The following is a 16,409-nucleotide window of genomic DNA, read 5'->3' on the forward strand; positions in this document are numbered from 1 at the left end:
TTCCAAGCCTTGATTAAATTGACATGATAGATCTGCATTTTTTTTCGTTTGTCGGGTTGGTGTACTTTATAATTCACATCCCCTACTTTTTCCATAATTTCGTAGGGAGAATTTACTTTCTGCTGTGGGAATCAGAACCAGGACCCGATCACCTGGCTGAAAAACCCTGAGTCTGGCTCCCCGATTATATATGCGACTCTGTGCTTCTTGAGCCTGCCGCATATGTTCCTGAACAATGGGCATGACTGCTGTGATGCGGTCCTGCATCTGTAGAACATGTTCTAAAACTGAGCGGTGAGGAGAAGGCTCCTCTTCCCATGACTCTTTCGCAACATCTAGAAGTCCCCAGGGGTGTCGCCCATACAAAAGCTCAAACGGGGAAAACCCAGTAGATGACTGAGGTACCTCACGAATTGCAAACATCAAGTAAGGAAGTAGGCAATCCCAGTCTCTCCCGTCTGCCTCAACCACACTTTTTAACATTCTTTTGAGAGTCTTATTGAATCGCTCTACCAAGCCATCAGTTTGAGGGTGGTAGACTGATGTCCTTAACTGTTTTATACCCAGTAATTTACACAAATCTTTCATTACCCTAGACATAAAGGGCGTTCCCTGATCTGTCAGGACCTCTTTAGGAATGCCTGTTCTAGCAAACATTTAAAACAGTTCCCGGGCAATTGTTTTAGCTGATGTGTTCCGCAAGGGAACCGCCTCAGGATATCTTGTGGCATAGTCTAAAACCACCAGAATGTATTGATGTCCCTTTGCAGACTTCACCAGGGGCCCCACCAGATCCATCGCAATCCGGTGAAAAGGTACCTCAATGATGGGTAGTGGTACCAAGGGGCCTCGGTAATGAGGAGCAGGGGACGTCAACTGACATTCTGGGCAAGACTCACAATAACGTTTGATTTCTGCAAACACCCCAGGCCAAAAAATCTTTGGAGAACTCGTTGCTGAGTCTTCTCAGCTGCCAAGTGTCCTCCCATAGGGTTTTTATGAGCCAGGTCAAGTACAACCTTTCTGTGTGACCTAGGAACAACCAGTTGTTCCACCACTTCACCCCTTATATCATCAACACGATAAAGGAGATTGTGGTTGACAACAAAGTGAGGATACACATTCTCCAAACCTGTACTTTGAGCCACTCCATTAATCATAGCAACATTTTCCCAAGCATGAGTTAACGTTGGATCCCTTAATTGGGATGTGCCAAAGTTATCCTGAGAACAGTCTAGTTCTGGCATGGGTGACTCTTCCCCAGAGATCCCAAAACAAGGGAAAGTCACGTCCTAGTATAAGACTATGCATCAACGATTTGGATACTCCAACCTCATGGAATGTCACACCAAATTGGGTTTCAATTGGGACCACAGCGGTACAGTAACTCTTTGCGTCGCCATGTATGCACAAAACACCAATGCACCGTTTTTCCATCTGGTCCGGTGTTACCAGATCTGAATGTACAAGCGTGACCAGGCTCCCAGAATCCAGTAAGGCCTGGACACTCCTTCCACCAACTTTGACCAGCGCCATGTGAGCCACAGCAGATGTCAGACATGCTGGGTGGGCAAAGAAGGATAAGCGCTGTGCTGCTTCACACTCCATAGGTTCTGTGACTATAGGACACTTGGCAGCTACATGCCCCCAGGTTTGACACCGCCAGCATTGGATATTGGAGCCTGGTATAGTATCTTTCAAAGACCTGGCATCCATATTGGTCTTCACCCACGGTTTAGAACCACCAGGAGGACTTGAAGCTGATGTGCCTCTTCCTGGCCCTGCTGGCAGACGCCGCTTTGTAGGTAAGTTCTCTGGAGGTGACACACCTGCCAAAAACCCTTCTGCGGCGAGTTAGCGTTCCACCATCTCGACCAACTCATCTGCGGACTTTGGATCAGCATGACTAACCCACTTTCTTAATTCATGCGGCAGAGCTGTCAAGAACCGATCCATTGTGACTCTTTCTACAATCTGGGGTGCAGTGAGTGTCTCAGGTTGTAACCATTTCCGCACGAGATAAATCAGATCATGCATCTGTGACCTGGGAGACTTATTGGGCCGGTAATTCCAACGGTGCACTCGTTGGGCTCGCACAGCTGGAGTGACACCCAAACGGCGGAGAATTTCTAACTTCAATTTCTCATAGTCCTGAGCATCCTCAGTGGACAAATCAAAATATGCTTTCTGAGAATCGCCCGTTAGAAATGGAGCAACCAACCCTGCCCACTGGGTCTTAGACCACGCCTCTCGTTCTGCTGTGCGCTCAAATGTATTCAGAAATGCTTCCACATCATCATGTGGGGTCATCTTTTGGAGAAAATGGCTTGCTTTAACCAACCCACTGTTAGCAGTGGCAATGCCAGATTGTTCCTGGCGCAAGTTCAGCTGCTGCAGAACCTCTGCAAGGGTTTCTCTATCTTTCCTGGCAGCTTCAGCTTGCATTTGATGGTCTCTCTCTGCTGCCTCAGCCAGGGCTGTTACCTGAGCACTCAACAGACGTACAATTTCCTGCTGCGCCTCCTGCTGGGCAGCCTGCTGTGCAGCCAGCACCTCCTGCTGGGCAGACTGCTGTGCATTAGTCTCTCGCTGAAGTACATTTGCTTCTTGCTGGGCTGCACTAAGTTGAGCCAAGCGTAACACGAGATCTTCCATCGTTTTTCCAAACCGCAGACGTGAAGCAACGCAATCAAACTTGCTAAGTGAATTGCGCCTGGCAGGGAAAAAACAATTGCCCGCATCCTCCACCAATTGTGACTGGTTACACACTCTTGCAGGGGTCAGTCGTGCAGAAATAGGAGTGCAGACAAGTTTGTGTCATAAAGCTGTTCAGCCGCTCAGGCTTTATTTGTAAGTTGCTCAAAATAACAAACAAAACGAAAATAAATCATAGCCGTCTGGCTCCTGCCTACCTCACTCAGTGGCCCTTTCTATACTAGCAACACAAATATAATGATCACAGTCACTGGCAAAAACAGAGCAACTTACAGTTTCATGGTTTTCAGGGAATTTGCAAATCACTCACAGAGCTCCTTTCCTTCCAGCTTTCAGGCAGCCTGCATATAGGAAGAGAGCTCTGTGTCAGGCCCACTGACCTAAATACTCCATCCGGGTGTGATCAGCACACAGACAGGTAAAACCCCAAACATTCCTGGAGTCTTTTAACACATGAAGTGCCGGAATCCTGGTGCAATGTATACACCATCCAGCACTTTCTCTGCTAAACATTGTGACACCCTGTCACAATATATATATATATATATATATATATATATATATATATATATATATATATATATATATATATAATTTTTTTTTTTTTTTTCTCATTTCACTTCACCAACTTAGACTTTTTGTGCAGATCCATCACATAAAATAAGATTGAGAAACATTTAAATTACAGGTTGGAATGTAAAAAAATAGGTAAAAATTCAAAGGGGGTGAATAATTTTGCTAGGCACTGTATTTCTAAAATCACGGATATAGAGCATCATGTAAAGGCTAAAGTGTGTACAACATGGCTTTGAACATTTTGCATCAAATGATTTTTAAAAATTTTTGTTTTTCAATGTATCAGTTTCTGCAGTATCTTGTATTCTCCATAAATCTTGTTCTTACATAACTCACGGGCAGTTCTTGCCACTACTATTGATTCCACCCAACTAAAAAACCTAAACTAAGCAGGGGCTTGTCTTTTCCAGCTATTTGGTTATCATGAATTACTGCATCTGAAACAAACTTTGCATTTGTTATTTGCATAGTGCCCTGTGTGGTAACTGCTAATTTATGAATTATAAATGGACATGTTTCATATTGACTATAATTATGTATTTTTTAATTTATTACTTTGGCAATATTACATGCATTAGTTACAGAGCCATTTAAAGGGGTCGTTCACCTTAAAATTCACTTTTAGCATGATAGAGTAATATTCTGAAACAATTTGCCTTATCTTTATATTTTTTATGTTTGTGAATTATTTACCTTCTTTAACACTCCACTTTGGAATTTCAGCACCTATCTGGTTGTTAGGGTCTAAATTAACCTAGCAACCAGTGGTTAATACACCGAACACAATGGAGTGAACCGCTTTCTTTGTGCGTGTGAGCATGCACAGTAGAGTGAAAAGCCACACATACCAAAAAGCTGGCTTTTTTACAACTAGGCTTGCATTGGCTCAGGCTCCGTGGTGATGAAGAATCCCAGGTAATAACTCTGTATTCTTAAGTACTTACCAGCTGAGTGTTCTAAACCATGGTAACTCAAAGGAGCGATAAACTCTGTGCCCAATAGAAATTATTTCTTGGAAACACTTCACTTGTATTGCAGAAACCTGTATGGAAGAAAGAGCATAAGCTGTTTGATTTATTTAAAAGCTGTGATATTTAGTCACATTGTTGTTTTAAAGTTTCTAAAATGAACAGGGTTACTTAAAAATGGTGTTTGTTTACAAAAAATTATGGTGTGCCATGCAAACCATAATATGATGTCTAAAGACATTTTTGATTGCCAGTCTGACAAATTACAGTGGCAAAAGCTATATAAAACTGACAATGCTAAGCAAAAAGGGTTTCATAAGATAAAAAAAAAAAAAGACTACAAAAAGAATGACTAAGCACCCTAAGAAAAATAGGGTGTACAAAAGGCATCATTCAAAATGCAAAATGTTACTGGGTTCATAAAAAGTAATTGTATGGACTTCGTAAGTCATCCATAAACCGGAAGCACGACTAATTAAACCATGTATTGAAGTTTGCTTTTCTTTCAGCAAACGAAAAAGCAAGGCCAGCTTCCACTCAACGTTTATTTGAATGCGTATGCACAGTGTCAGACTGGAGGTTTGGGCCCCCCAGGGCTGCCACCTTAAGGGCCCACCACACTCACCCCCTTTGCAAACCCCCCCCATGCTCCATTGCCTACAACCTCTCTTCTCTTGGGCCCCCTGCAGATTTTAGCCAGTGGGGGGATGGCACAGTGCCAGTTTCATGTATAATACCCCCAGTATCCATAGCAGGATGGCACAGTGGCAATTACATGTATGTATGTATGTATGTATGTATGTATATATATATATATAGACAAATACAAGATTCCTCTGCACTCAACCCATTATCAATATATTTAAGACAGAGACATTTTGTGCATACTGCTACTGAAAAATGCCTTACCCTTTAAACAAAACAGGGATTGTTTGTCCATATATTGCAATATATTTAAGCTGGCGAACTACGTCAAAGTCATCCCATATCTGGCCAGTCCTATGCTCAATTTTCATCTGATTCATTAAGAATTCTATGGTTTAATTATACATTTTATAAAAGGGACAAATACGTTTTACCTGCAACTTACTAGCTGCTTTCAAAGTAAAACTCCCAAACTTGGCTGCCCTTTTATTAGACACCAGTGGGATGCCCTGACTATAGCTGGGAAGGGTGGGAGCTACAACATGGAGCTGGTCCCTGCTCCTGTATAACTATAACAAACAAGGCAAAGTAGTGCTCACCACTAATTTTTAAAACCATTAGGCGGGGGTGCAATGAGGCTGTGACCACAAAATACATATAGACAAATACAAGAGGTCCTCTGCACTCAACCCATTATCAATATATTTAAGACAGAGGTAAGGATCTTTTATGCACCCAATTGGACAGGGCACTGCAGCACACAATCTGAATTGCTGTCTACCAAATAACTAACAGAGAAATCAGACATTTCATCGATCTTCACTACCACCTATTCGGCTGTATCTCATCAACTAGTAGTCCGCATTAATAAACATTGGCCTATGCTTCATGGTATACATTAGCTCCTGCCTCTGCAGTCTTTACTATGTGGGTAAGACCAAAATCACTTTAAAGCAAAGGTTTGCCCATCAGTTAGGCCCTCAAAGAAGGTAAAGCTTTACAACCAGTGGCCAAACATTGGTAGGACATTCACTTCCTACTTTCAGATGTATGGTTATAGACTTCCAGCCCCCTTGAGTGGGGGGTAACTCAGACGTGAATCAAGATTGAATTTCAGATTGGACATTGTGGCCCCCCGGGTTCTCAACGAGACACTACCATTGGGTTACTTTATTTGATTTATGCTCTCTGTGTCCCCTTTTAACTCTGGATTGCATTCCCTGGGGATGCCTGGACTACTATTTTTTATACAATAACTATTTCTGCTACAATTAACTACTTTTTTAATAACAATTTTTTTGTTATTTGTTTCTTTTTGCTTTTGTCTTGTAGTTGTTGCTAAATTTCTGATACTGAGCTTAACCTATAACAGACTTTGCTTACAATACCGCCCGACTTCACTCCTAGGGGCAGATTTACTAAAGCGTAAAGTGACCAATGATGGTGACGATTCAACAGCATTACCACTTTCAGGGACTAAAGGGCGCAGGCGTCATTCGCTAGTGAAGAAGATAAGACACTAGTGGTGATTTGCACTCTAACGCCAGATGACTTTTTCGGTAAACTCCGCAAACTCACTAAAATGCGGATTTTACTGAAAGTTACCTTTTTTCACCAGACTTGCCTTCGCCTGCTCAGACCAGGCGAAGTGCAATGGAGTGCATAGAACTTCCTCAATCTTCAGTTACTTACATCATATATTTTGAGTGTAAAAACGCCTAAGTCCAAAAAACGCTGGCGTCTTTTCCTTTGTTCAGGGTGATAGGCTGCAAAAGTGTTTACATTTTTTTTTGTGTAACCAGTTTCCCCCATACATTTTATAACATATGGGAACAATATTTTACACTGGGCTTTTGTGTAGGGCATCATAACAACTCAATTGACTATTCAAGAGTCAAGTCAAGAGTGAGTTTATTGTCATTTCATCCATATACGTTTGCACAATATACAGTGAAACTAAACAATGTTCCGCTAGGACCATGGTGCTACACACAACATAGATGAACCGGACAACAGACAAAAAGTGCAAGTGCAAAAATATGCAACTCCTGCAAGACAGGACAGCATAGTGCAGGGACAGGACAAGACAGTGCACACTCAACAGTTGTAATATGTTAAGTAGATAATGCTAAACGTCAGACAGGATGGGTGTATCATTGTGATATGATAGTAGTAAGAACATGATAAAGAACATGATAAAGTGCAGATGTGCTCATAGAGAACAATTGTATCCAATGGCTATGTATTTATACAATGTGGTACAGTGGCTGTGTAACGTTGCGGTATATAGTAAAGTCAGATTGAGTGTGTGTGTGAGAGAGATCTGCCCAGTCCCTGAGTATTCAGGAGCCTTATGGCTTGGGGGAAGAAACTGTTACACAGTCTGGTAGTGAGGGCCCTAATGCTTCGGTACCTTTTTCCAGATGGCAGGAGTGTGAACAGTGAGTGGTGTTTTGGATCAGCTACAATGCTGTGGCATGTGTAGTTATCAGTGTAAATATAATGTATTAGATGCCACATCTAAGGTCCATTCAACTTTAAATTTACCACCGTATCCAAATTTCCTGCCGTAAGCCTGAGCACAAGACCCCTAACAAAGTTGCACTAGGCAGAATTGAATGCTATCGCTTCTTCACTTTGATTTGCTCGCATTGCCAAAGTAACGATAGCAAATATTCGCCAGCATCCGTTGGCCAGAACGAAACTTTGCATTTTAGTAAATTATCATTGTCCCAGCGAATTTTTAGGTTGATCGTTTTCTCATGTAAAGCCAAGGCACCCGAGGTCCGTGCAAACTGAGCTATAGGTTGACAACGATCTGTCTGTCCATGCAGTGGACCACAGAAACCAACAGCACCCCGCACCCAGCCGCACTAACTGGGATGATGATACCAAAAAAACACTAAAAGTGGTTGCTATGGAAGAAGCGGGCTAAGCTTAAGGACTGATCGTGTGTCCCACAAGTCTCTGAGATTCCACCCCACCACTGCAGGACAGAGGACAGGTTTGATAGCCTGCATTTTGGATTCCGATTGTAACATAAGCCAATACCTGAGGTTTATGGGGTTTTCCTTACAATAAAAGGCTCCTAGATGATAGCGGTATTCGTTTTATCTTTCTTAGTACACTCTTTCTTTCCCTTCCTGCTTCTACATTCTACATTGCTAATTTAAGGGCCAGATTTATCAAGGGTCAAAGTGAAAATTCGAAGTAAAAAAAAATTAGAATTTCAAGCTATTTTTGTGTACTTAGACTATTCGAATATAGAAATTTGATATATTCATGAACTGTCTCTTTAAAACTTCGACTTCGACCTCCTAGAAACTATTTGGAGTCATTTGGTGGACTTTGAAAAGTTTTTTGGGGCAAATACTTTGATTCTAATTCAATCACATGTGCTAAAACTTCGATTCAAATGATTCTAATACAGCTTATTCACCCGAAGTCAAAAGACTTTTTAACAAATTTCGATTTGTCTTTTTTTATTTGAAATTATGGGAGTTCAAAAAAACTCCCATTACTTCGAAATTCCACCCTTGATAAATCTGCCCCTAAGTGGGACATATGGGGTGTTTTGTTGCCCACACAGAATTGGAATCATGAGTGAGCATCCAGATGACCAGAAATGCACTGCTGCCTGTGAACTTGTCTTATCACTTAAAACTGTAGCAATGATATCGCAAAAAGACAAAGAGAAAAAGTAGGCAAAGACAAAGTAGCAGCCAAAAGTAAACAAGAAAAAGTACAAACATAAAAGAACCCTTACAGGTCTCCAAACTTACCAAAAGTATCAGCATCACTGGCCCCATATAGATAAGAAAAAAAAACAATGAAATCATTGTTAAGCTAAAGATACCACGAATCCACCAGTTTTTCCACCTGCAAGATTAATTGCACATGAATATTCATTATGATGGTACTTTTATACTAATGTAATCAGTTAATACCTTACTACATAACAACTTCCTGCATTATGTAGAAGAGTTTGCTAGTTCACTGGCAACCAATTGTTTTTATTAGGAAGTGTGTAGAACATAGAAGCAATTATTGTCCATAACTGATAATGTCTGCTACTGGATGATAATAGAAAAAAGCTGTGAACTCAGGTACATTCATTTTATATACTATGTGTGACTGATGTATAAAAGACAAGAAGTGAGTTATGCTGACTGTACCTAGAATATTCTATAATGCCAACAATTTAGCAATGGTAAGAGCATAAAAGAGTTTGTCATCATTGACACACAAAAAAGAGTTTTGACCATACTTTTTATTATTGCCATTGTTACCTGGAGGACAAGCCAGATAGCACTGGCTTAAGGACTTCTGGAGTGCTGTCAGAAGAGGGTGGAACATCACGAATGTCCGAATCAATGTCATCGTCCACATATTTGTCTTCTCTGGTGGTTTCCTGAGGAAGAACAAAATAGCAATAAACAGTCAAACACAGACAGAGAGAGTGCCTTTACGAAGGATGGTGATATATTGGTTATGGGGCACTAAGAAATGGCAAATACGCTTTTCAGGAAATTAGAGTTGTTTGACAAATAATCAGCAACTGACACAGGACAATTTTTTAAACAAAGTACTCAAAGGTGTAGTCCTTCAAGCTCCATGCCCTTGTACGCATTAATTTAAATAACTTAGTCTAATTTTTGCCAGGCCATTTTATCTAATTTTATTAGACTCCCTTTCATTGTGTAATGATACAAATACTTTGGATGAAAGCATGTGTATTGTCATTATTTAAAACTAGGAAAGCAACCTGACAAATAAAGGCTTTTAATAATAAATTTGAATAAAGGTCACAACTCGCTCTTACATAGTAGGAGGGAGTTCTCCAGCAAAGAATGCAACCTGATCGGTACTTTGTAAAGTTGGTAGAACTTTGCCAGCTAGCACCATGTGCCTGTTGAGTGGAAGAACATCTGGTCCCTTAAGACTTTCCTAACTGCAAAGAATTTATTACCAGTGAGATTTTATTATTTAAAGTCATGAATGAATTTCTCTTATTCTTAGAATTACCATTCCATTTCTCAATCCAGACCATTACTTCCATTGGAGAGTCAAAAAATGTGTTAACCATGCTGAAACAAATCTTCTTGGTACTGGGACAGAGACTGATATGAATGATATATAATCTCTGTAAAGTGCTGCAGAATAAGTCAGTGCTATATAAATAAAGGATGGTAATTATCTTATATGATTTTTTGCCTACAAATTACATACCTCCCAACATTTTGGACATAGAAAGAGGGACAAAACTATTTGGCAAGCAGAGCATGGTGAACATGTTGACCACACTCATATTTGTGGCCACATCCCTAATTATCATGTTCATTTTACACAATTTGGCAAGTTATGAATGTTTGAACACAATTCTGTCGTTTTTATGTGTTATTACAGTTTTGCTAATGAAAGTGAATTGTGAGCTGCAAGTCATAGTTTCTCCAAGAGACCTGCCTATCTTAAATTGTTACATTTGTTTCTTTGCTTATCTTAAATTGTTACAAAAGCATCTAAGTGCATCTGCCACTATTCTGGGCTCTCTGCCAAAAAGCAATTACGTTTTAGAAACATTGTATCTTTTTTTGGCTGTTCAGTGCAGGAGATCAAAGAGAAAGTATGGACATTTCAGTAACAATCCTGAACTGTGAGTTGAACTTATCAAAATCGGAACTGTCCCTTGAAAAATTGGACAGTTGGGAGGTATAAAATTAGGCATTTCTTCCTGTACTGCATGTATGGATCTCATCAGATGCCAAATATCATTCTAAAATAGTTTTATTCGACATGGTCTTCTGTCTGTAAAATGCGTTCCTTAGATCATCCTTATCAGGGCTCCATCAGTTCATGAAATGGGTACATATGTGGGTAAATATTGACCCCTCAGCCTATGCTGAAGTGCAGGTCCTGCTAGTTTGGGTGATCTTTAATAAAAAATATTCTAGGGTTGCTGCCAAGAACGTTGGCTGAACAGTTTACAGACTAGAATTACTATTGAATTCATATATCAAATATTTTAATGATTAAAGGGTGACACTAATTTATGCAGTATTGTATAGAGATATTCAGACTTAAATATATTGATAATGTGTTGATTGCAGAGGACCTCTTGTATTTATCTATATATTCAGACACAGAACCCTGCTCTGTATGTCTTACAAAATTGGCACAGACCTAAAGGAATTTCCACTCCTTTGTTTACCCAGGGTAAAAGTCATATGCAAACATAATTTCTTTATTTTGAACAGGTCAGTGTAAAATACATCTTAAGAGTACTTGCTGGACTAGTGACATTTATACTTCGTATAATCAATACCCACCCACTGGGTACCCAATAACTGACTTCTGAAGCATTGTTTCAGCAGTCAGAACTATAGAATAGAAAGGGATAAACTAAAACTGCTTTCAGTTGCAATTACTTTTACATTTCCTTTTCCTTAATAGTAACATACATGCATAGTAACTAAGGAATTGTTCAAGAGATATTGATTTTGTGAAAAAGTGTGATCTGCTTTAGAAAGCAGAGAGAAGTTTATGCGGACAGTTGGGCAAAAAAAGGCCTGATTTACATTCTTTTAAAAGTAAATCTTTAAGTAAAGAATAGTGTCAAAAAATGTGTGCTACATCATTTCACTTATTGTGGGCACTATTAATATATTCACGGTCACTTTTATTTTAGTAGTCACTCCTATAAATCCAATTGAAGGGTGTGCATCTAGCCCTTTTGTTTTACAAATATACTACACTATATACAGTACTTTAGATTGTGCGCTTCCTTGTAATTATACTACAACTATAGTAACACATGAAAAAGCTAGACATCTTAAGAGTACTTATTGGACTACTCAGATATATATTTTGTCTGTATTAATCAATACCCACCCCTGTATTCCGTAATCTCAGGGCTTCTTATTAAGTAAAGCACCACAGTGCAATTCAACTTTCAAATGCACATTAAACATTTTCAGTGGTTTTAAATGGATTTATTAATATAATTTCCTTTTATTAAATTTTTATTATCTGTATTCTATGTATTATCTGAAACCAGCCAATCAACAGACCTTGAGGATAACCCGACTCCTAAACAATGTAGTAGAAGTCAAACCATAGAATGGAAAGGGATAAACAAGATATTGCTTTGAGTTGCAATTACATTTACATTTCCTTTTCTTTTATATCTTGATTTCCATAAAGTCCAACCTTTTGCCCAAATGAAACCTGTCTTACTGGTAGTTAATCTAGAGGAAGGGAAAATCCCATCCCATTCCGTTAGACATCATGAAGTTGGGAAGGTATTCCCCTCCCACCCCCCTCTGAGGCAATCATACCAGTCATTCTATAACATAGTAAGTTAGGTTGAAAAAAAGACACAGGTCTGTCAAGTTCAACCTTTGAAGTCTATATAAAACCTACCTAACTGCTGGTTGATCCAGACTAAGGCAAAACCACCTTGCATTAAGTACGTGTCTAATCTAGATAATATAATAGTATTAATGGCTCGCATAGCCTTGTCTCCTAAATACATAACTCTAACTCCGATGATACCATAGTGATCAGATTGGTTACTTTACTACCCTTAAGGGCTTAAATGCAAGGGAAATTCCTACAGCTTTACAGCTGAGCTGAAGAAGCTGCTTGGATGATTGGTGAAACATTTTCAAGAAAACTCCAGTCTATATAGTCCAGTTTATATGACTAAATTCTACTAGATACAGTGTTACTAAAGCCAACAGACCTCAAGGCTGGTAGAAGCAGGTCATAGCACTACCCTGCAATAACTGCAAAGTAAAGTGAAGACTATGATACTCTAAGTGACTAAGCTTTAAAGACATTATAGCCTGAGGCAATATAGCAGGTAGAAACACACAGGGATATAACTGTAAGGAATCAGACTCCACTACTGCTGGTGGCTCAGGAGGGCACTGACTGATACGACGAAGCAAGAGACACCATATTATTCCATCATCTGAAGTCTAAACCTATCTGGATGCAAGAACAACACATCCTGTATCCTGAATATCCAATAACCATAAAATTGGACAAAAAATAGACGAAACAGACCCCCCAAAAAAATCAAATGATAATTAGAACTATGCATCCATAGTGCCCAAAAAAGCAAAGGCCATCTCTAATGTCTAATAGATGCTCTGCTGATTGAAGTACTCCTGAAAACTGTGAAATTGAGAAACAGACATTGATACAAAAACGAAATATTACAATACTAGGCACACAAATAACCTTATTTAGGGCAATCCTTAAAAACTCCCAGATTGATCTGATGTCTGTGTGGACACTGTCTCTATAAGGCATCATACCATATGAATGTTCTCAGTATGACTAAAACAGAGAAGTGTGTAAAACATTGTATGATAGCATTTAACGTATTATTAGTATGCACCAATACATAAACCTGCATAGAAAGCCAACCCCTCTGGCTTGTAGGAGGCACCAAGAACCCACAAACTAAGGGCACAAATACATATTATGTCAGCCAAGAATGGACAGAGCTGCACCATTCTTTCTGTCACAGTTTGAACTTGTAACACTGTCAAGTGATCAGTGAGAGAGCACACAAAACACCACAATATGGTGCCTAAAGAAAACATGAGCAAGATCGTCATGCCAATTTGGTAAGGTTCTTTGATAGAAGACTTACACATGTTACATGTTAATATTGGTTAAGCATTCATTATGAAGGTAGACTTCCTTAGGATAATCATACCTTATATATTCTTCAGATGACTGTAGACCATCTTAACTAACCACATTAGAGCAACAAATGAAAGTCTCCTTTCAAATCCATATACAGGGAGTGAAGCCATGGTGCTAGCATGTGCTAAAAAGTACGCTCAATATATCATAGCAGATTATTATAGATGCCTCTATCAGGGCCACAAGATATTGCTTTCTGGCAGAGTACACTGCTCAACCCCAGAGCATCAGCTATGGATACTGAAATATACTGCACCATTGCTTGGCCATCCATTCATGCAAACAGTTTATTGCAAACACAAGGCCAAAAAGACTGATGTATATAATATACCTGCAGGTTTTTGCTAACCAAGCAATCCTTATAACAGACAGGCTTTAGAAACTTCTGTTGTGTGTATCAAAGACAATGAGTTTGAGCCTTGATGAAACTTACCTACCATAGGGAGAAACATTGCCATGTGAAATACACAGGGGTTGATCACCTTTAAATAAACTTTAAAGGAGAAGGAAACCCCGTAGAAACCCCCCCCAACCCACATAGACCCCCTCCCACCAGGCCAACTGCCCCCTCCCCCCGTGGAAATTTCCCTATACTTTATACTTACCCCTCGTCCCAGATTCTGTCAGTGGACTTCAAGGCATCCATCTTCCAGGTCCTTGGTAAGCTGACTGGGAGATCAGCAATCTCCAGAGCATGCGAATACTGGCAAATTGCTCCAACTGCGCATGCGCCGACATACAGTTCTCCCAGTCGGCTTACAGAGGACCCAGAAGATGGATGCCAGAATCTGCGACGAGAGGTAAGTATATAAAGTATGGGGCATTCCCGGGGGGGGGGAGGATCTAGGTGGGGTGCGGGGTACAGGATTTTTTTCTACAGGGTTTCCTTCTCCTTTAAACATGATCTAGAGTGTGATATTCTGAGACAATTTACAATTGGTTTTTATGCTTTGCGGTTTTTTGAGTTATTTAGCTTTTTATTCAGCAGCTCTTCGGTTTGCAATTTTTGCAGTCTAGATGCTTAGGTCCAAATTACCCTAGCAATCAAATTGATTTGAGTAAGAAACTGGAACATACCTGTAAATATAAGAGCACCTGAATAGAAAGAGGAGTAATAAAAAGTAGCTTTACAGAGCATTTCTGATTTTAGATGGAGTTATTGACCCCGCATTTGAAAGCTGGAAAGAAGAATACAAATAAAAAACTACAAGGAATAAAAAAAAAAAGACTAATTGAAAAGTTGCTTAAATGCAACCATTCTATAATGTACTAACTGTTAACCTAGAGGTGAACCGCCCCTTTAATTGAACAAGCAATACCTTATAACAGGAGCATTGCATTTGTGTAATAACACATTTAGATGTAGGTGTATAAGGCCGAACTCCAGAAGAAATGCAGACGATGAGTCGGAGGTGCCAAATATATTGCGAGTTTCAGGAACATCGCACCTACAAACTACATGTATCCGACATGACTGTCTGATGTGAACACCGCATGATGTGTCTTCATCCATACAGGTGGTGGATACCATATGTGTTCGGTTTTAAAGGGGTGAGGTGGCAACCCTAAGTTCGGGCCTTAGACACAGATACAACCAAGTCACAAATCACAGCACATGTAATACACAGTTTAGAGGAGCTGCTGCTTAAAATGATACTTACACTAAAAAATTTATTTTCAAAATATTAATCAACATCCAAAGTTACCTATAGGTCATGCTGATCGTTTTTTGCTGATAGTTCGGCTTTTGTAAGTAATTGTCACTTGAAGTTCCTAAACCTGACTCTTCTCAACCAGTCAGTTAGAGTTTATAATGCTAACGAACTCGAGCTGCACAAATATGGCCGCCCCTCACGGAGGAACAGGGTAGTAAGAAAGGTAATGTAAAAGCATCAGGTGAATACTTTTATGGCAAAATTATAAATAGCATTCAAAGACAATGTTATGCTAGATAATAAAAAAGGTTATTTTCTGATGACAGTATCTCTTTAAGCAAGCATCTATCATAGCCTAGCAGCCACCCAGCCCAATGACCTACATTCATTAGGGCTACTGGTTTCTGGTGAGCAAATTCCAGAGACCGTCAAACTGCAAAACAGAATAGGAACCTACTTACCCATATCCATTAGGGCTACTAATCTCAGGTGAGCAATTAGCCAAAACTCAGCACACTGCAGGTCAGCAAAGGATCACATTGCATTCCAGCCCAGTTTATATACTGTATATCAATTAAGGCTACTGGTTTCACATGAGCAAATCGCCAGAACTCTGCAAACTGCAGGTCAGCATAGGAACACATTGCCTGCAGGCCCAAAAACCTATTTCCATTAGGGCTACTGGTTTCAGGTGAGCAAATAGCTGGTTCAGCACACTGCATAACATAAAATGAACACATACCTTATCTGTTGCTCATTACACCAGACTGTAATCAGGCCCCTGGAAAAGCCACCATATAGCAGGACACCAGGTTCATATCCCAAACAAGACAGGCCTCACAAGCTTGCCAAGTACAGCAGCATTTACCTGAGGTTCCTGAAACAGCAATGTGGGCTGCTGAGCTAGAGTGGATGGGACACTTCCATTTCCTATTGCTGGGAGTTGCACAGCCACGAATCACCTGATTATATCCAGCTGGTATACCCTGTACAGGCAGGTAACCAAAAGCAACTACAGAGGTTACATTGAGGCAAATTGGATAATTGGTGTTAGTGCCTCCTGCAAGGGCCAAAGTCTGCAGCCATTTCTAGCTGAAATGATATACTCTGTAAAAGGAGATATAGGGTCCAC

At 39.9% G+C, this 16,409-nt stretch overlaps 1 protein-coding gene across 5 annotated transcripts in view; it reads right to left on the reverse strand.

Annotated features, from left to right (window-relative positions):
- cds1.L (CDP-diacylglycerol synthase 1 L homeolog) overlaps positions 1–16,409 on the reverse strand; it is an 88,859-nt gene that overhangs the window by 53,350 nt on the left and 19,100 nt on the right. For 2 of the 5 annotated variants that reach the window (XM_018253445.2, XM_041591331.1), the window contains exons 2-4: positions 9,194–9,315; positions 8,687–8,783; positions 4,236–4,333 (exon numbers count right to left, since the gene is read on the reverse strand). In XM_018253445.2, coding sequence (XP_018108934.1) covers positions 4,236–4,333; positions 8,687–8,783; positions 9,194–9,315 — 317 coding nt within the window. Of the gene's footprint in view, positions 1–4,235; positions 4,334–8,686; positions 8,784–9,193; positions 9,316–16,145; positions 16,268–16,409 lie in introns of those variants that run through there. The other 3 variants (XM_041591333.1, XM_018253455.2, XM_041591336.1) reach the window with 2 other exon arrangements.

Source organism: Xenopus laevis, chromosome 1L (assembly GCF_017654675.1).
Source record: "Xenopus laevis strain J_2021 chromosome 1L, Xenopus_laevis_v10.1, whole genome shotgun sequence".
NCBI classification, from domain to species: Eukaryota; Metazoa; Chordata; class Amphibia; order Anura; family Pipidae; genus Xenopus; species Xenopus laevis.